Source organism: Saccopteryx leptura, chromosome 1 (assembly GCF_036850995.1).
Source record: "Saccopteryx leptura isolate mSacLep1 chromosome 1, mSacLep1_pri_phased_curated, whole genome shotgun sequence".
Lineage (NCBI taxonomy): Eukaryota > Metazoa > Chordata > Mammalia > Chiroptera > Emballonuridae > Saccopteryx > Saccopteryx leptura.
In genome coordinates, this window is record NC_089503.1 from 12,850,087 (window position 1) to 12,870,767 (window position 20,681).

At 56.4% G+C, this 20,681-nt stretch overlaps 1 protein-coding gene across 1 annotated transcript; it reads right to left on the reverse strand.

Annotated features, from left to right (window-relative positions):
• Positions 1-2,361: 2,361 nt before the first annotated feature.
• On the reverse strand, positions 2,362-10,497 carry ZP1 (zona pellucida glycoprotein 1). The gene is made up of 12 exons (XM_066360392.1): positions 10,302-10,497; positions 8,734-8,855; positions 8,160-8,466; positions 7,830-7,982; positions 7,228-7,415; positions 7,060-7,157; positions 4,929-5,056; positions 4,329-4,518; positions 4,088-4,232; positions 2,961-3,042; positions 2,711-2,830; positions 2,362-2,486 (listed from the first exon to the last, which is right to left on the reverse strand). The coding sequence occupies exons 1-12, from the start codon at positions 10,495-10,497 to the stop codon at positions 2,362-2,364; spliced, it is 1,854 nt and encodes a 617-aa protein (XP_066216489.1).
• Positions 10,498-20,681: the final 10,184 nt, after the last annotated feature.

Consider the following 20,681-nt stretch of genomic DNA (forward strand, 5'->3'; position numbering starts at 1 on the left):
TTAATAATAGACTTAGTTTCCATCAAATATATCATATAGGCCCTGGCTGGGTAGCTCAGTTGGTTAGAACCTCATTCTGATACACCAAGGTTGTGGGTTTGATCCCCAGTCAGGGCACATACAAAAATCAACCAATGAATGCATAAATAAGCAGAACAACAAACTGATGTTTTTCTCTCACTTCCCTCCTAAAATCAATGAATATATCTATATAAACTATATGATATATATAAACTAGATGATATATATCATATAGTTTAATCACATTATGGAGGAAAATCCATCTATTAAAAATAATACAAGATGTCTGTTAAAAAGTTAGAGAAAAGTCAGTTATATGATTCCAATTAGTACCTATAGACTTGTGTTTTGTTTAAAAACAGCAGCGATACCACTTAGAGAAGCACCTCCGTGCTGTTTGAAATGCTCATAATGAACTTGTACAATGAAGGGAGGAATAAGGAAGCGATGACTCTGGGTGGGACCAGAACCCTGACCTCTTAAGAGCAAGCCAGCCAGGCCCTTCCAACCAACAACTAGCCAAGAATTCCTGGTCACACTAATCCTGAAGAGGCTGTCCTGTAGTCCCTGCACAGGCCAGGACGTCGGACGGAGCCATCATTCCTAGCCACAGGTGGACAGATAGCTCCAGATGAGGACATCACTGACTTCCAAAGCAAGGGCCTGGCTCTTCTTGCCCAAGTGACTGGCTCTGCTCTCTCCAGTAAGAAAGCCTGAGGGCAGCGGTCTCCCTAGCCCCTCCTCATCTGGCCATAAACTTGTTACAGAAATGAACAAACAGATGAACCAGGGGGAAAAAAGGAAAGAAAAGGGAGGTGTTGCCTGACCAGGCGGTGGCGCACTGGATAGAGCATCGGACAGGGATGCGAAGGACCCAGGTTTGAAACCCCGAGGTTGCCAGCTTGAGCGTGGGCTCATCTGGTTTGAGCAAAAGCTCACCAGCTTTGACCCAGGGTTGCTGGCTTGAGCAAGCGGTTACTCGGTCTGCTGAAGGCCCGCGGTCAAGGCACATATGAGAAAGCAATCAATGAACAACTGAGGTGTCGCAATGAAAAACTAATGATTGATGCTTCTCGTCTCTCTTTGTTTCTGTCTGTCCTTGTCTATTCCCCTCTCTGACTCTATCTCTGTAAATTAAAAAAAAAAAAAAAAAAAAAAAAAAGGGAGGCGTCACGTTTGGGGTAGGAGCAAGAGGAACTTCTAGTAGTTAACAGCATTCAGTAAATGTTGGTTAACTACTCTGCAGTAGTCTAAGGATCCTTAGCTATTCATTCATGATATCACCCCGCTGGGGATGGTATTATCCCCTTCTACAGATGAGGAACTGAGGCCCAGACTAGTTCGGTAAGTCAGTATCACCCAGGTAGTAAGGGACAGAGCCAAGGCTGCAACTCAAGCACCCTGGCTCAGGCGTCCCTGTATTTGACCATTATCTTGAAGACGGAAGAGAAAGAAGAGGTCACAGTGGGGCGCCCTGCACAGTGTCCAGGCCACTGGCCTGGCTTGAGTGCTACAGTGCGCTCTGTACAGGGCCCTCAGCTCACACCCTGCCAAAGGCCCAGGAGGGTGTCTGAACCGAGTTCCGACTTCCCTACCAGTTATTCTCTGCCCTCCAGAGGCTGAGCCCTTTACGTTCCCCTCCGGTTCCAGCCGGGGAGACCTGTATGTCGGCCTGGAGAGGTCCCTGCTGCCAAGTCAGCGACGAAGGCCGTGCCACACGCGGGCAAAGTTCAGCACCCAGCCAGCCAGCCAGCCTGACCCGTCTGGTGGCCTGCTGACTGGTGTTGGGAGCGAGGGACTGAGGGGTGAAGGGGGAGGGCGGGCGGGCAGAAAGCAGCACCCCATCCTTTGGGGGAAGGCCGGGAGGCTCAGAGCTGGGCTGGGAGGCGCGCCTGCAGGCCAGCTCAGTTCTTTTGGCCCTGGGAACTCTGGGTTCCCCTTATGTGCGATGGCAGCCAAGCAGTGTGCTCTGAGGGTGCCCGGTCAGGACGCCTGTGTCTGTGGGGAGGTGACAGGCCCTCCCAGGCCCTGAGCCCTGTCAGGTTCCCGAGTCCCGCTCCAGTGGCTCAGGATGCTGCCATGGTTTTCCCTTCCTGTACCTTGGCTTGCCTGGTTCTTCCCACCTGGAATGTCCCCTTTCCTCGCTCAGAGGCGAGGTCTCCCAAAGTCAGGCTTAGGAGACTACAGGACTCTAGCCAGTATTGGTAACAGAAGCAAGTGTGAAAGGAGAGAGCCGACCGTAAGGAACACGTTTCTAAGAGAAGAAAGAATTCCATTCTAGTCGTCACAAACTCCACACTCGCTTCCGATAGGCTTGAGATGATGGTTTATTGAGCCTGTTCACCCTCTGTTGCCCTTCTGGAGCCTCAGGCCCACGAAGACACCGATCCCCAAGACCAGGGCAATGGCCACCAGCAGAAGGACCACCCAGAGCGAGGGCCTCAGGTCGGAGCTCCTGGTAGAGCCTACAGAGAGAAGGATTTGAAGGATGTCAGGGCTGGTCAGGCCCCCTCCACACCAGACCTCTGTCATCTCGTGGGGGGCGGGGAGCTTGTCTCTGTGTTATTCCCCACCGAATGACGTTTCACTATCTCATGCCCTTACTCTGGCCGGAACATCCCCGTTTTGTCAACTCCCCCCCCCCCCCCCGGCACCGTGGCATGCAGGGCCCGCCCCCAGGTCCTGATACCCGAGGGCCCCAGCGTCGTCTCCTTCCTGTAGGAACCCACGAAGCCCACTGGCCCTGGAGAGCTCACGATGTTCTGCGGCTCGGCACTGCCACTGTGGGGACTCGAGGATCGCCGCTGCCCTGCCCGGGGGAGGAGAGGCATCTTGGACTGGTGTCCAGGTCCCTGTGGCCCGGAAGCCAGCACCAGATACAGCTGTAATATAGACAGAAGAGCGCAGAGTGCCCCCTGCCCACCCATACCCGGACCCACTTGCAGTCTGAGCGCCACAGGGCCTGGAGCAGGTCTCTGGCCCGGAGCGGGAGCAGATGGAGGCACTGCAGAAGAAGTAAACCTGGTGGGAAGACAGAGATCGAGAGGTGGGGCTGGCTCAGTGCCACGGGGGGTGGGGGGGGAGCACCGAGTCAGGGACATGGGATCCGGGACCCGGGCAGCCGGGGAAAATCGGGGCACGATGACCAGGGCTGAGCCCGCAGCCCCTGCTGGTGCGGTACAGAGCCATATGTGCTGCGTCCCAGTCGGGAACACATGCATTTTGTTCTTTCCGATGGCCCAGGTCCTTCTGGGCAGGACCCTGGCCCTGCGCCTCCCTGTCTCCAACGGCAGAGCAAGCCCCTGGGAAGGACCTTGTGGTAGAGACCCGACCCGGCCCCCGTGACCAGTGATGGAGGGCAGAGGGGAGGACAGCTTAGCACTGCTTCCAGAAACACCAGGCCCAGGGCAGCCCCCCAGAGGAGCAGAAGCAGGAGGAGTTGACCTGAACCAGCACCCAGGAGGCCCGACCAAGGGGGCCCCTTCATCCAGCAGGTCGGGGTCTCAGCTCAGGAAGAGGCTCACAGCTGAGCTGAGGATTAAGCCGTCCCCAGGTGCCAACCAGTGAGATTTTTCTACATCTGATATAATGAATATGCAGCTATCTAAGCTCTGTTGAGGTCTGGGTATGTTAATGGGAAAGATACATATTGATCAGTAGAACACAAGTTATACAGTAGCATGTGGCCGTGTTCCGTTTGTTATGTCATGTAGAAAACCCAAATATGCCCAAGTTTACCCCTGTGTGCCCACTGGAGGAGTTGCTAGGCTATAAAACTTCAAAGCAGAGTCATGTCGAACACACTGTTTCTAAGGTCCGAGCAAGGCCACTCCCAGTATGGTGCCCAGTGCTCAGCGCTCAGAGGTAGGGTTGATGGCATTCTCCCTTTCTTCCTCTCGAGTCATTTACTGGCCGCTGCGGGCGGACTGGAGTCCCGGACCCGGACTCACTGTCCTCCACCACACTCGGTGAAGCCACGGCCATCCAGGCACCTTTGTCTCCATCAGCCCGCAGGTGCTGGAGGGCGTTGGGGACGGCAGGCCGAGGAACACCAGGGGCGTCTTACCGGTCCCCTGAGGGCGCTCTGCGAGCCCTTGTCCAGGAAGGCGAAGGTGGTCACCGAGAAGCGCTGGTAGTGAGCCGGGAAAGGCAGGTCGGCCCTGTCCACGGCTACCATTCGGGTCCTGTAGCTGTCGCCCTCGAAAGGACACCTGGGAAGGAGCGAAGTCGAGGAAGCCGCCCACCGAGGGGGGCGGGGTGGGGAGCAGGGGGAGCCCTGGGGCTGCTCGGCACCTGCCGCCACTCACCCATCGGACAGGATGGGCCACTGGGGCTGCTGGAGGGGGTTGGCGCTGGGGGTGGCCCAGCACCGGTGCAGCAGCAGGACCAGCCGGGGGTCCGTCCTCTGCAGGAGCCGGACCTCCACGGGGACGGGCTCCAGCAGCAGCCTCACGATGGGGTAGTCCCGTTCCTCGTAGTAGGAGCGGAAGGTTTCATCTGCGGGGGGGGGGGGGGGGGGGGGGGGGTCGTGAGCCGGAGGGGGGGGGGGCTGTGTGTGTGGGGGGGTCGTGAGCCGGGGGGGGGGCTGTGTGTGGGGGGTCGTGAGCCTCGGGGGGGGGCTGTGTGTGTGGGGGGGTCGTGAGCCTCGGGGGGGGCTGTGTGTGTGGGGGGGTCGTGAGCCTCGGGGGGGGGCTGTGTGTGTGGGGGGCTGTGTGTGGGGGGGTCGTGAGCCTCGGGGGGGGGCTGTGTGTGGGGGGGCTGTGTGTGTGGGGGGCTGTGTGTGGGGGGGCTGTGTGGGGGGGGGCCGTGAGCCTCGGGGGGGGGCTGTGTGTGTGTGGGGGTCGTGAGCCTCGGGGGGGGGCTGTGTGTCAGATAAGGGGGCAGAGAAGCAGCATGGGGCACTATACCCTTGGCAATCCGAAGCTCGAGCCGCAGGGGGCCGGGCTGGGTCACCGAGGCTGGTGAAGGGGCTGCGGAGACGGATGCCTGGAGGGGCAGGAAGTCACTGGCATTGAAGATGCAGCGAACATGAAGCCTGAAGTCCAAGTGCGAGAGGGTGGGGAGAAGACAGGGTCAGTGCCTCCTGCTTCCGTAGTAACCAGGCGCCCACGACGTGGATGCAACAAGGAGGGCCCGGTGCACAGGGCAGGTGGACCCACCGGGGCAATCGCTAGGGTGACGCGCAGCCCTGCCCGGCCTCTGCCCTCCTCTCCTTCCTGGGGCAGCGAGAGCCTGCCACGCCAGGCCTGCTCCGGTGCTCACCTTGTGCCCGCGTTCGAGGTTCCCCCAGAGCCTGCCAGTCCAGCCTGGCGGGCAGACCGGGTTCGAATCTTCTTAGCACTTACTGGTCATGTGACCACAAGCAACTCGTTTAACCTCAGTCTCCTCATTTGTTAAATGGCAATGGCCCCCTCCCCCTCTGAGGGCTGTGGTCAAATCAGTGAGGTCACAAGACTGCGCTCCAGTGTTGTCATTGTCCTTGTAGTTTTAGCTGGTCTGTCGCTGGGTCTAGTGTCCCTCGCTAGCCTAAGTGCGCCTGCACAGTCTTGGTGGGGCCATGCCCACCACCCTGAGATGTCTGCAAGAGCGGCTGCCCCACCTGACCCCCAGCCCCTGAGAGCTCTACCTTTAGCTCTCCTTGAGACAGAACCCTGGGTGGCGGGCCCGAGTGGCAGGCCGGGCACAGAGCCGGAGCTGACAGGCACCGGTGGTGGTGCCCTGACCCTGGGGCCTTCCGTCCTGGAGCCCCAGTGCCGGCTCCCCTCCTCTGCAATCCCCAGATGCTGGGTTGGGTTCTGCCTGGCTCCCCTCGCTCTTAAACCCAAGGGTCTAAAAGGACAGCTTTGTTCCCCCATCCGTACTCCCTCTACCCTTAGGTATGTTCATTTCAAAAAAGCAGGCCCTGGCCGGTTGGCTCAGCGGTAGAGCGTCGGCCTGGCATGTGGGGGACCCGGTTCGATTCCCGGCCAGGGCACATAGGAGAAGCGCCCATTTGCTTCTCCACTCCCACCCCCTCCTTCCTCTCTGTCTCTCTCTTCCCCTCCTGCAGCCAAGGCTCCATTGGAGCAAAGATGTCCTGGGCGCTGGGGATGGCTCCTTGGCCGATGTCCCGGGCACTAGAGTGGCTCTGGTCTCGGCAGAGCGATGCCCCGGAGGGGCAGAGCATCGCCCCCTGGTGGGCAGAGCATCGCCCCCTGGTGGGCGTGCCGGGTGGATCCCAGTCGGGCGCATGCGGGAGTCTGTCTGACTGTCTCTCCCCGTTTCCAGCTTCAGAAAAAAAAAAAAAAAAAAAAAAAAAAAAGCAAAGGGCCCTGACCCCTGATGCCAGGACCTTGCTCTAGCCCCCAAGGCATATAGCGTGATGCGAACGACACCTGGTCACCTGCTTCGTTACCAGGCACAGAGTGTCTCCAACCACAGTGGATGCATTAGCTCTGACAGGGTGGACAGGGTGATGCTGGTGCCTGGCCCCTGGAGTTCAGAGGCAGGTGTGACACATTCCCTCAGGGACACCCCCACTGGCACCCAGGGAACCTGGAGTGCTTATGCAGCCTGAGTCAGCAGGATGCTTTCATTGAGGGGTTCTCCCTCTGCTCCTCCCCCCACTGCCCCCTCAGAGAGCCCAGCCCCAGGTGTCTGCTGCCTCATCTGTGCCCTTACAACTTCTGTGATCAGGAGGCCACAGCCACGGCCTCGGCTCCTTGTGGGGCCTGGAGGGGGCACTTCCAGCCTCACCTGTGGCTGCTTAGTTTCTGAGCTTGGTTCTCGGGGAGATGAAGGCAAGTGCTCTCGAGGACTCTGGCCCTCAAAGCCACTGCTGTGGCTTCTACCTGCCAGGTGTGGGCAGACCCCAGGCACTGTCTGCATCAGCCCTGACTGAGGGACATTCCCCTGCCTAGCTGGGGAGGCTGGGACAAGGTCACACTGCTGGCTAGTAGAGTTTGAACATGAGCCCCGATGGTTCCGAAGCCAGTTCTAAGCTTACCCGTGCCCCCTTCACTCTCAAGCCCACCCTTTATGAGGAAGGCTCCCCCTTACCGGAAGGTGCCGTCCCGTGTGATGGAACCCTGGGGTCCCACTTGGACATCGATGTTGGACACCAGCTGGTTCTCGTAGATGAGCCGATTGCCAACCACCTGCAGGAGGAGAGAGCTGAGGCCCTCCAGGGGGCAGCACTGGGCACCAGCCCATGGCCCCAGCACCTACCTGGACCGTGGTGCCACAGTGGGTGAAAGGGAAGTGGAAGACCACAAAGGACCCCGTCTCCTGGGTCGGGGGGCAGCTGGTGGGGGCGTAGGCCAGGCGGATGCTGGCCAGTGTGATCCTGTGTGCCAAGGCTGTTTCTTGGGATACCGCCAGGACAAAGTGGCCATTTCTGAAGCACTGGACAGTTGCTGGGACAAAGGCGGGTCAAAGAGACTGATCAGGGCCCTGGGGTTTAGTGTGCATCCAGCATAGACACAGGGGGACGGGCTGGTGACAATCAGCATTGAAGTGTTGGCCTGGGAGTCAAGACACCTGGGTTGTCTCCGCATAGAACAGCTGAACTAGAGTCTAAAAGTAAGATCACCATCTAGTTTATCATCCCCGCTGGGTTGTTCTAGATCTAAAGGCAGGAGAACATGCAAAGGTAGATCTATTAATAGTTCCCTGGGACACCTCTTGTCAGGCAAGCTGGGACATGTGGTCCCCCATCCAAAGGTCTGGTCCGCAGTCTCTTCTGGGTTCAGGAACAGGGGAGAGGAGAAAGCCCTCCTATCGCTTCGGGATTCAGAGGACAGGACCCTGCTAGGCATGAAAAGTCGTACCTGCGCTGCCATAGTAACAAGGAGGGTCTCTGGTGTTGTCATAGCAGCAGCCAGCCTGCTGACAGGCTTCCTTTGAACTGCTTCTCACAATGCAGGGGATGTGCCCCAAGTCCCTCCGGCACTGTTCCGGGGTCAGATGCGTACCTGGGATTGGTGACGGAGCGGTGAGGACATGAGAAGGGGCCAAGTGGCCAATAGACATCCAGGGAAATGGAGGGAGGTGGCTTCCTGAACCCAGGAGAGGGCTGTCAAGCCGCCTGATACTCCAGAGGGCCCCGGACAGGGACACAGGTTGTACGGACACAGAGAAGTCCTACGTACCTACGGAATCTGGCGTGTCAACCACCCAGGGCTCCAAGGTGCTCCCGGCGGGGCCAGCCCAGGTGGGGCGAGTAGGTCCCGGCCCAGGGGACAGTGAGGCAGGGGTTGGGTGGACGAAGCTGTCCTCTGCAGTGGGGCGCAGGGAGCGGGTATGCAGGACAGAAAGTGAGGACGTGGTGGCTGTCGCCAGCTGGCCATCCGGAGTCGTCCAGGTGTGGTCAGGTTTGGGACAGACCAGAGTGACATTCTGTGCTACGTCAGCGTGTCCATTGGAGAGCACGGCTTCTACGAACACATTCAGGTGGGAGCGCCCGTCCTGCAGGTGAGAAGGCGAACAGGCGAGCGGCTGGGTGAGGCCCCTCAGCCCCCCGCAGATGGCTCTGGAGAGCCCGGCTGGGTGCTAGGCAGGAGGCTGGGCTTGTGGGCAGGTGCCCGGGACTTAGCCCCCCTCACCCACCAGCTCACTGAGTGATTGTGGGTGCCAATACAGTGCCGGTCCAGGGGGCCTCCCCGGCCCGATACTGTATAGGTCAAGTTGGCTCCCTGCCGTGGGGTGCCCCCCAGAACAGTGGGTGGTCCCTACCTTCTCCAGCACGTGGCAGCCTTTGTAATCAGCCGAGAAGACTGCAGGGCCCTGGGGCTTAGCTGTAACCCAGTGGTAGCAGATGGAGCAGTTGTTCACCTCAAATTGGTTCCCAAACTCATCTGGGGTGAGGAAGGAAAGAGGGATGGAAGGGAGGGGTCAGGGAGGCTGATGGGTGAAGCCAGGGGCTCTCTGAGTCTCCTAGGAACACTCCCCACTCAAGAACGGGAGACCCAGTTTCCAGCCTTAGCTTTGCTATTTGTGTGCTGTGTGGTCTAGGGCAAGCCCCTCCCCCTCTCTGGTCTCAGCTTCCACAGCTGTGAGGCGATGAGTGGCTTCAGCTGGTCTCGGGCTCTTTCTAGCTCAGGTTCCCCATTGGCAGCACTCAGCAGCAGGCAGGGAAGACAATACGGTGAAGTCAGTCGGTCTCGGGCACTGGGCTGAGTATTTTATATCAGTTCTTTCAAACTCAGTCGTCCACATTCCTGGGGATGAGGCGGCTGTGGCACAGAGAGGGTGTGAGCTTCCCCAGGTGCGTGCAATGAGGGCAAGACGAGGATTCCGAAACCCGGGATTTTGTGGAAAGAGCGGAGTCTGTTTGCCAAGTTAACTGGCTGTTGCAGTCACCTCATTTGGGGACCTCTACTAGAAGTTCACCCACCTGGTCAGCCCAGAACAGCCAGGACACCCTCTGGGCATGGGCACGCCCCCTCCACATCTGCTCAGACCACTTGCCACATTTCTGGTCATATTTCCTCTCTCTTTTTTTTTTTTTTTTTTTTTTCATTTTTCTGAAGTTGGAAACGGGGAGGCAGTCAGACTGACTCCCGCATGCGCCCAACCGGGATCCACCCGGCACGCCCACCAGGGGGCGATGCTCTGCCCCTCTGGGCCATCGCTCTGTTGCATCCAGAGCCATTCTAGCACCTGAGGCAGAGGCCACAGAGCCATCCCCAGCGCCTGGGCCATCTTTGCTCCAATGGAGCCTCGGCTGCGGGAGGGGAAGAGAGAGACAGAGAGAAGGAGAGGGGGAGGGGTGGAGAAGCAGATGGGCACCTCTCCTGTGTGCCCTGGTGGGGAATCGAACCCGGGACTCCTGCACGCCGGGTTGACGCTCTACCGCTGAGCCAACCGGCCAGGGCCTATTTCCCCTCTTACAGTTAAGTAACGGGGGCTCAGAGAGGTCAGACCAGTTGTCCAAGACCACACAGCTTAGAGGCTGCAGATGCAAAGCTTGACTCAAAACCCACCTCACTTTGCTCCGTCCCAGGCCCCACCCCGCCTCTTAGAGAGAGGTCTGTGGACCAGCAGCCTGCACGTCAGCTGGGGGTGGTTACCAGTGCGAAGCCCGGGCCCTCCAGCCCGGTGCAAGGGCCAGCAGATTCTCCACACACCGACTGACATGGCGAGTTGCCCTGGGGCACCAGGGAAACTGAGGCTGGGAGCCAGCCTTCTTCCCTATGTGGTGGGGTGTAGGGGTCCACAGCCTCATGTTGGGGTCTCCGCCTCTTCTCCCAGCTCACCCCTGCAGGCCAGGATGGTGGGTCTGGGATTCAGCTGGCACTCACCCATGACCTTGAAGCGAATAGTCTGGCCTTGCCTAGGGAACACCAGCAGCTGCATGCCCTTGACCCCACAGTCGTATCTATGCCACAGGCCTGGGAGACCAGGCTTGGAGTGTGGGCGCTGAGCGAGCCCCAGAGTGGTCAGCAACAGCAGCAGGGCCGTGCAGTGATCCCGAGCCATGGCCAAGGCTCCTGCCATCAGAAACACCACAGACCCCGCGACAGCTCCGCCCAGCCACCACCAGCTGAGGGCCCAGAGCTTATATAGGGAAAACGGCAAGTAGGAACTTCTAAGGGCAAAGGGGGCCCACCTGGAGGGGCGCCTACCTGGCCCCCAGGGGCTCTGGTGAAACTCCTGCCCTGAAGGCAGAGGAAGGTACCCTCCCAGCCCAGGGCCCTGAAGGACTGCTCCGAATGCAGCCCCTCACCCTGACTTTCTGCCTCTCAGCTGGGGCGATGCTTGCTCAGCTAAAGTGATTCCTGCTGGGGAGGAGGGAGCTTCCTAAGAAAGGTGAGCCAGCAGGTGGGCTGTGGGGCGGGGCCTCTGGGGGGAGGTGGCCCTCTCCCCTCCCCCTCCCTGCCCTTTAGGCTCTCCAGGACCTTCCACCGGAGGTGAGCTACAAGATCAATGGTGGTGGGCGGCAGGCCAGATAGGTTACTTACACCTGGTTCCTCAGCTCAGCAGAACTGGCCCCCAGAGACACGGCCCTGCTCTAAAAGCTTGCGGCTGGACGGGACCGACAGGTGAGAAAGTAGCACCTCAAAGAGCTCTCCTGAGAGTCAAGGCAACTAATATGACCATGGTTATACCAATAAAAACTAACAGGAATGAGCCCTGTCCGGGTACGTTGGTTGGTTAGTATCATCCCGATACCTCAACGTTGTGGGTTTGATCCCCGGTCAGGGCACATACAAGAACCAACGAATGCATAAATAAGTGGAACAACAAATCTCTCCTTCTCCCTTACTCTCTCTCTCTCTCTTTTTCCAAAATCAATTAAAAAAACAACAACACAGGTATGGACAACTAAATGTAATCTGGCCTCCTGGGACAGAAAAGGGACATTTGGTAAAAGCTAAGGAAATGGACTTTAATAACAGTGTATCCACCTCAGCTCAGTAACGTAATAAATAAATGTGCCACCCGAGCAAGGCGTTAATCACAGGGAGCCCCCTGCAGGGTCTGTAGGAACTCTCTGTTGCTGTCCTCTTGGGTTTTCCGTAAACCTCGGACAGCCCTAAGGGATCAAGTCCACTCAAAACAGCGCAAGGAGTGGCTGGCTTCTGGCTCCCAGGCGCCAGGGCTTGCTGGTGTCAGCACCTGTCGGTCATCCTCTGTGGGCTGTCACCGCCCTTGCTTCCTGGCAGCGCTTGGCCTGGCCCTGCAGAGCCCAGCAGAGCGCAGCTCAGCACGGGCAAGGACGCCCAGTGAGCACAATCTGAAGAGGCAGGAGAGCAGGGGGCTGGGAGTTAGGGGGTCTGGTTCCAATCCTGTCCGATCTCTTTCAAGCTGTGAAGCTGACCCATCAGCTCCCCGAGCTCTGGGTTTCCTGCCTGTGAACTGGGGCCGATAGCGCTGAGCTCACAGCAGTACGTGGTTATGCAGCGATGTCCAGCTTTTTCCATCTCAGGGTGTAGCGGAATAACCCATCGCATGGCCTTGATGGGAACACAGCCAACAAGAAATGAATGTTTTGCCAAGAAAGTTGTTTTGTGACTTGAAGGCGGGTCACTGAAACAGGTCTATGTGACTGAAGGCAGTTGCTGGGCTTTTCTCAGTAAAACATTCTCATAAGATTTCTGTACTTTCCAAGGTTATCCCTTCAGATAAGGAGAGGAATGTTGTGGGATCCATAGAAGCAATGGCAATTAATGCCTTCTGATATTATGTTGTTACTAAGCTATCTTGCAGGTGCACTCTATGTATCTTTAAGTAAAAGTTACTCTTGATGTTATGCCAATTTCTCAGTAAACAAGCTTTTTGAAGTCTTGTGAATAAAATTAGGACACAGCATGAACTCAGGGCCATTTGCCTGAGTGAGAGGTGTTCCTTTGCTAGTCCTTGATGATTTCGTCTGCTGATCTCTCTCTCTGCACCCCCGATTCACAACAACATCAGGGCAACCCATAAACTAATCACTAAAATTCTGCAGCACACCAAAATAAACCTTTTTGTTGATCTGACAAAAATAATAGGTATGATTTTGATTCATTCACACCAGACTGCTGTTGTATGATTGCTGTTATGTTGGCTGTTGTCTTTTTTAAATTTTATTTGACAATCTAAGGGAAAAGAGGTCAGTGCCCCTGACTAAATAGGTATGGCACGTTTTAAAAATTCTTGTGGCACACCGGTTGGAAATCACCATGGTGATGATTTAACGAGGATGGGGAAGGTTGGTGGGCTGGCCCTGGGGGCACCAATGGGCAGTGGGGGTGGGTGGGTGGTGTTGGCAGTTCTGGAGGACAGGGGACGGGGTGGGATGATAGTGTGTCGAGGCAGAGGGAATCTGGGGAGACGAGGACACAGAGAGGGCCGGAGACAGGGGGCTTCAGGCTGGCCGGGGCTCTGGGAGCGGGGAGCTGGGCCCGGTCAGAGAAGTTCAGCCGGAGGGGAAAGGGGGCTGGTGAGGTGCATTTCTCCTGAGGGATGGTGGAGGTTTGCAAATCTTTATTTTGAAATAACTTCAGATTGACTGCAAAGAATTTCCATATGCCCTTCACCCAGACTCCTCAGACATTAACTTGATAGCTTCTTTTTTTTTTTTTGCAGACCATAACATATATTTTTGTAAATAGGACACACATGGCTTTGATATATTTAAATATATTTATATCGTTAGAAAAATGACTTTCAAAAAGCTTGTTCCTACTCAATCCATGTATTTATCACTAGCTAAAAGCATCCCGATGGAACACAAGCCCGTCAGTGTATTTCTCTGTACTTGTCAGAGTGAATGTGAGCATCCAGTAAGATAAAAGCCAGTGTACAGAGTCAGTAGGCTGATAGCTTCTTTTTGCATTTCTTCTGGCTCTCCCTTTCTCTCTCTGCACACAGAGACCCGCAATGCACAGGCACTCACACGCACACCCTTTGAGAGCTAGTTGCAGACACAGTCCCTTCTGTCTTCGTCCCATATGCCCTGAAGTGTCTATTTCTTGAAAACAAGTAACCACAGTGAAAAGATCAAAATAAGATAATCCGCATTGCTCTAACATAATTTCATCATCTATAAACCTCACTCACCCACCCAATCCATCAATTGTAACAATGACTTTTACAGCAAAAGGAAGAGTTTTGTTTGGTTTGATTGTTTCCTAGACCAAGATCCAACCCAAGATCAGGATCATGTTTCTCCAGCCTCCTCCAGTCTGGGTGGTCCCTCTGTCCTTCTTTGTTCTTCATGCCCTTGGTCTTGTTGGGGTGTCCAGGCCAACTGCTCTGCAGAACGGCCCTCATTTGGGTTTATCTGCTGTTTCCTCCTGATTAGATTCAAGCTGGGTCGTTTGGGAAATGTATTTCTCTGCTGGGGCTGCCATAACCACCAGGGACCGGGTGGCTTAAACAGAAATTTATTTTCCCACCGTTCTGGAAGCCGGAAGTCCAAGTCTCTTTGTGTGTCCAGATGTCCTCTTCTTACGAGGACACCCATCTGATTAGATTAGAGCCCGTATTTTAACTTAATCACCTCTTAAATGTCCTGTCTCCAAGTAGAGTCACATTTTAAAGTCCTGGGGATTAGGGCTTCAATATATGAATGGGGACGGAAAGGGGTCACAGTTTGGCCCTTGACAGGCAGGACGATCCTGGAAGGGACACTGTGTTCTTCACAGTAATTCTACAAGAAGAGATTGTAAGAGTTTGTCCTACTGCTGCTGATGTAAATTTACAAAACTTTTTTAAAAAAGATTTTATTTATTGATTTGAGAAAGAGAGAAAGGTGAGAGGGAACAGAGCGGGAAGCATTAACTCATAGCGTCTCTTATGCGCCTTGACCAGGCAAGCCCAGGGTTTTGAACCAGTGACCACAGCGTTCCAGGTTAACACTTTATCCACTGTGCCACCACAGGTCAGGCTGCTGATGTAAATTTGATCCCTTGAGTACGAAGGGGTCTGCCAGGTTTCTCCACTTTAAAGGTTCTGTGTTTCTCTTGGTAAATAGTAAACAGCTGATTGATGGGGAGATGCTCTGGGGACGTGTAGTCACCCTGTTCCTCAGCAACTCTATCATTCCTTCTGTATTTATTGGCTTTCTTGTGTAACCGAGAGCTCTTGCTGACAGGGGTGGGGGAGCCTTAGGTGGCAGAAGGAGCAGAGGCCAGAGGCGTCGAGGGACCCGATTCCGTTCTGTGATCACTGCTCACCAGTGAGGGAGCTCCCCACTCTGTAGAACAGAGAAGAGAATGATCCTAGCGGGGATGGAATTAGATGACACACAGAAAAGGTTTCCTACGCACACGAGGACAGCGGGTCCCCCAAGGTCCTGGAAAGTCAGAGAAACAGCAAGGGAGCTTCCTCGTGGCCAAGGGCAGAAGGAGCTTTGCGGAAAAAGTGGCGCCAAACCGCCCTGGAGAGGGGGTGCCCTGAGCCCGGGGTTATAATTCCACCTTTGTCCAAAGACGCATGGGCCAGGGCTCATCAGCCTGGGAAGGGCCCAGCCCCTCCACTTGCCCACCAGACACTTCGGAAAAATCACTTACCTCGTTGGTCACTCGATTTCCTCATCTGTGTAATGGGACTCATCACAACACCTAACTTGTGGAGTTGTATGAGGATTAAACCAAAAAAACCACGTAAAGCACGGAGAATAAATAGAGTCTGCAGGTAGAAAGCATGAGGACACGGCAATGATTCATTTCTTAATCTGTAAAATGGGGTTAAGAATAAGATCACCCTAAGCGGTGTGCCATGAGATTTAAGTGCTCAGTAAGTGTTGATTCTCCGTCCTGTCTCTTCTGCTCATAACAACCAGGGCCCGAGGGAGAGCACGGGGGAGGAAGGGTGTTTCTAGGCTGGGCAGACAAGGCCCTAGTTACGTGGCCTTGGGCAAGTACCTTCACAGCAGTTGAAATGTAAATGTTTTAAAGGTACTCTTTCTGCACAGCCCCTACCCCAAAGTGCAGGAGTTGGTGCACAGACTGCTCTTTGGACCAAGAAAGAATCTCTCCTCTTCCTTCCTGAAAGACCAGGGTGGTGTGGGGGTTAAATCAGCTAATACATGAGAGGTGCCCAGCCTGGCCCCTTAAATGTTAGCCATTACTATTTGTAATGGGTAGGGTGGTAACTCCTGCAAAAAAATAAAGTAAAGTTATGTCTACATCCTAATCCCTGGAAACTGGAACTGTGACCTTATTTGGAAAAAGGGCCTTTACAAATGTAATTTGGGATCTCAAGATGAGATCATCCTGGATTAACTGGATGAGCCCTAAATCCAACAACAGATAGGAGATAAAATAGAGGACTAGCCCTGGCCGGTTGGCTTAGCGGTAGAGCGTCGGCCTGGCGTGCGGGGGACCCGGGTTCGATTCCCGGCCAGGGCACACAGGAGAAGCGCCCATTTGCTTCTCCGCCCCCTCCTTCCTCTCTGTCTCTCTCTTCCTCTCCCGCAGCCGAGGCTCCATTGGAGCAAAGATGGCCCGGGCGCTGGGGATGGCTCCTTGGCCTCTGCCCCAGGAGCTAGAGTGGCTCTGGTCACGACAGAGCGACGCCCCGGAGGGGCAGAGCATCGCCCCCTGGTGGGCAGAGCGTTGCCCCTGGTGGGCGTGCTGAGTGGATCACGGTCGGGTGCATGCAGTAGTCTGTCTGACTATCTCTCCCCGTTTCCAGCTTCAGAAAAATACAAAAAATACAAAAAAAAAAAAAAATAGAGGACTAGTCTCTGTCCTCAAGTTGCTGATCATGAGGGCGGGGAGCAGTTGTGTGAAAAAGCTACTACGAAGGTGAAAGGTGGCGGGACACTAAGCGAGGCAGAGATGTGGAAGGACGGAGTGGGAGGTAGATTGGGTCTACTGAAGAGGATCTGGGCCGGCTTCCCAGGGGAGGCAACCTCTGGCCAGGGTTTTGAAGGATGAATAGGAGTCCACCCATAGGCCCACAGAAGACATTGTATTCTGTAGTAGGGAGCAAACAGAAACAGCCTGGCAGGTGCAGGGTGTGGGGCGTCGGCGAGAAACACTGCCTGAGGCTAGGAGGTGACTGGGGAGTTGGCAGAAATGAAGATGGCATGGGCGGGGCCAGGTCACCGAGGGCCTTTCTGGCCATGGGAGGGGTCAGGCCTCCTCCAGCAGGTGGTGGTGGGCACGAGGGAGCTCGACCTGGGCCTCCCCCCGTGGCCTGTCGTGCGGCTCCTGGGGCGCGGGGGAGTGCGCAGGGCCGGGCGGGCGGTGTGCTGGGCCCCAGGGGTTCTGGGAGTCTGGACAGCCCCGCAGGCAGCAGAGGGCTGGGGGCTCGGGCTGGTCTCCCCACTGCTATGGGGAAGGTTGATTCGGAGGTGGACCCGACTTCAGCTCTTTCTGGCTGACATCAAGTTCCAAGCTATGGAGAGGGCTGTACTTCAGGGACTAGGGCCTGTGCACTGAGGGTAGCTGTGTCTTTTTCTAGATCCTGGGGGTCACTGGGGAGGGCTGGGGAGGCTGGGGCTGAAGCTGCCTCTCCCCCTCCCTCCCAGCATTCATCCCCGTGCTCAGACAAGCCAGGCTGCAGTGGCTCTGTGGACAGCCTTCTCCCCCGCCCTTCAGGACAGGTCACCAATTTTCCTACACTCCTTCCTCTCCCTGAATCTACAGCCCCTCCAGGTAGGACCTGGCTGCACTGGCAGCGAACAGGCATATCTCCCTTCCCTTTGCTCCCCCAGACTCTGTCTGGCAAGCTGCAGCCCCACTGAGGTCCCACAGCAACACCGTGGCGGACAACAACCACAGGAAATAACACCAGCGGCAGCTGGCCCTTGTGTCCTCACTGCGCCAGATGCTGAGCTCAGCCCTTCACTCATGGTCCCCTCCGTCCTCACTGCGGGGAGGGCAGGAGGCGCTGTCCGGGCCCTTCCCTCGAGCCCCTGCTCTCTACCACGGCCTGGCTGCTGCCCCCTGCTCCATCCAGGCACGCCAGGCCCCAGGACACAGGGTTCTCCACCCCAGCGGATCTAGAAGCTTCACCATCCCCTCTCCCAAACTTGACACTAGTGCAAATGCCCAGGCTGCACCCCAGACCTGCCGGGTCTCCGGGCACACTGGGGGTGAGGCCCAGCCCTCTGGGTTTCACAGCCCTCTGGGAGGGTCTGTGCACACTCGAGTTGAGCACTGCTGGTCTACCCCATGTTAGGTCTTTGCCAAAGCCCCCGTCACCTTCCTCTGGACTTCCAACTCCGCGAGGGTCCATCGGACCGTCTTGGTGTCCTGCCTGCAGCACCAGCCTGACACTGCGGAGACCTCACAAAGTGTTCCTGCTTGGGTTTCTCCTCTCAGACTCAGCCTGGGCCTGTGTCCCCTGGTCGCTGGAGGCTCCTGTCCTCTGCTTCCAGCCAGTGAGCCCGGCTGGGGGACTCCACTGCCCCTAGCTCCTCACCAGACTCTTCCTCTTGGAGTTTCTGGTGCTGGCTCTGGGTTCTGAAACCTGGGGAGGAGGCACACCCTGCAGGTCCCTGGCAGCCGTCCTGTGTGGCGGTGGGTGGGAGGGGGCTGTGGGAGTGTGTGCCTTGGGGGCACTGTGGGAATGCAGCCGAGGGGCCCCGCAGACATCGCTGGCAGCTCTGCCTCCCAGGGGCACGCCTGTGCCCCCCCCAGCCCCACTCTTCCCTCTCAGGTGTGCACAGGCGGAGCTCTAAGGGACCCCATGGGCTTGCAACTAGGGGAGCAGTGGGCAGCGGCCTGACCCGGGCTGCTTACCCCTCCCCCCCCACACACACACCGGTCCCCAAGGGCTCCTTTTCTCTGACTCTCCAGTGGGCTGACAACAGCCTCGCCTAAGCCTCTCCTGTGGCTTCTTCTATCCCAAGCGCTTCCTTGTTCCACGGTCTCCAGCTTGAATAAACAAACTCTCTCTAGACAATAACATCACTGTCTCCTTCTTTAGAAATGACTTAAGGCCCTGCACATCTAGAGTCTTTTTTTTTTTTTTTTCAGTTTGTTTCAGTCGCTTTTCCTACGTTGTCCCCGGGGAAGGTTGGGAGACGAGTCCCCACAGTGATTACAGGATAGAAACGAGAATTGGACACAGGGCAGGGGCACGAGGGCTTCAGCCTCTGAAAGGGGTCGCCTGGAAGAGCTGGGGGGAGGGGCGCACCTTGGCAGGGCGGCTGCGAGGGGCTGTGCGGGATGGTCGCGGCACAAGCGTCCTGGTGGCTGCGTGGGCACCACCCTCTCCAAGCCCGATGCCCTAGTGCTAAGACAGGTCTACGGGAAGGAAGAGGAGAGATTCTTTCTTGGTCCAAAGAACGGTCTGTGCACCACCAACTCCTGCACTTTGGGGTAGGGGCTGTGCAGAAAGAGTACCTTTTAAACATTTATATTTCAACTGCTGTGAAGGTACTTGCCCAAGGTCACGTAACTAGGGCATGGCAGTGCCGATAGAAACACTGGGCTTCCCTGCTGCGCTACACTACAGTGCGGGCTTAGAGGATGTCGATGTCGGTGGGGCAGCAGGCTGGGGTGGGGGTGGGTGGGTATAAAGCCAGGAGGCAGGGCCAGGGCCACCATCACAGCCGCCCAGCCCTTGCAGGTTCGCATTGGATCCGGACAGTCGGCAAAGAAACAACGGAGCCAAAAACTGGTGGGCCATAGTCTTTAATCCTAGCTTGCACCCGGCGGGCAAGTAAAAAATACACACTGGGCTCCGAAACCCACTCACATTCAGTGCTCACAAAGCTACTGACTTATCTGAGTTTCCTAGAATCAAAGGTTTCTAGCTCACCAGCTTTATTCTCCTCAGTTCCCCATCTCCTTCCTTCTCCAGATACAAACTACACAAACTGGCATCTCACTCAGCACTCCGCCATCTTGGCTGCTTTTCCTGGCCTCCTCCACATGGCCTCCTTCTGCTGCTGGCTCTACTCTCTCTGCTCTCTCATGCTAACCTCAGGAACCAAGAGTGCAAACTCTCGTTCCGTCCCCATTTTATAGTGTAGAAATCCAAACCCTTAATCCAATATACAAAATAGGGAAGTCTCTAATACAAAGTCACTTCTCTGAGGCATGATTGGATTGTACCACCCCACATCAAAAAGGGTGGGAAAGGCTTAATCCCAAAACCAAGCCCCAGGCTACAATGATCCTGCCTGCCCTCAAACACACATTAATATCACCTGGGCAACGGCCTCCACCTGGGCAGCGTTATCTTTTACAAAGTGAGCATAATATATTTTATCTGCCCAACAGTGGGGAAGAAGGTACTTCCCAGTCCCTAGGGAGGGCTGCAGACACTGGTTTTAGGAAGATGGAGCCCCTTCCCAATCTAGAGGAAAAGAGATATTTCCCTAATGCTGATGATTCGGATAATCAAGGCTCTAACTGATCTGTGAGAAATACCCCAGTCACCCGGTCATAACATTTCATTCATTCTTCACTCCGATGGTGGTTTCTCCGCCTGTTTGAAGCCCCAGTTCCTGTAGTAAGCCTGTGCCTAAATGGACGATTCTTGCAGGTCGATCCCACGGGGGTGCCCTTAGCCCTGATCGAGGGGTGCTGAGTCCTTAACATGTTTTATTGAGTTATCTCCAAGGTGCCGGGACATGGAAGGAATGGTCCTTGACCCCCAGAAGCTTCGTCAGCAAAGGGGAGTCAACAGCAAGGAAACAATTAAATGCAGACTTACATAGTTCGGTCATCTTATCCTAGGGCTTCGAGCACATGTCAAATAAAAGCTACAATGCCCTTGCCCTACGCCTATACCTCCTGTGTGCCAGGCGCTTGGTGAACGAGGGCACCTCTTAGCACGGCCTGTGAGGTGTCCACTGTTGCCCTGTTCACGGATGGCAAAGGGGGGCCCGGCAAGGGGAGTGGCTTACCTCCGGGCCAGGGCTGCGGGGGACAGGGTGGGCAGCCAGGGGCGTGGCTTACCTCCGGGCCAGGGCTGCGGGGGACAGGGTGGGCAGCCAGGGGCGTGGCTTACCTCCGGGCCAGGGCTGCAGGGACAGGGTGGGCAGCCAGGAGAGTGGCTTACCTCCGGGCCAGGGCTGCAGGGACAGGGTGGGCAGCCAGGGGAGTGACTTACCCCCGGGCCAGGGCTGCAGGGGACAGGGTGGGCAGCCAGGGGAGTGGCTTACCTCCGGGCCAGGGCTGCAGGGACAGGGTGGGCAGCCAGGGGAGTGGCTTACCTCCGGGCCAGGGCTGCAGGGACAGGGTGGGCAGCAAGGGGCGTGGCTTCCCTCCGGGCCGGGGCTGCTGGGA

Bases quoted from the DNA above. Each gene is read 5' to 3' on its own strand.
- ZP1 (XM_066360392.1), bottom strand. From the start codon at position 10,497: ATGGCAGGAGCCTTGGCCATGGCTCGGGATCACTGCACGGCCCTGCTG. The intron at 8,856-10,301 runs GTGAGTGCCAGC...TCCTCACCCCAG, and splicing joins TATTCGCTTCAAGGTCATGG to ATGAGTTTGGGAACCAATTT. The intron at 7,416-7,829 runs GTACGACTTTTC...CCTTTGTCCCAG, and splicing joins TTGTTACTATGGCAGCGCAG to CAACTGTCCAGTGCTTCAGA.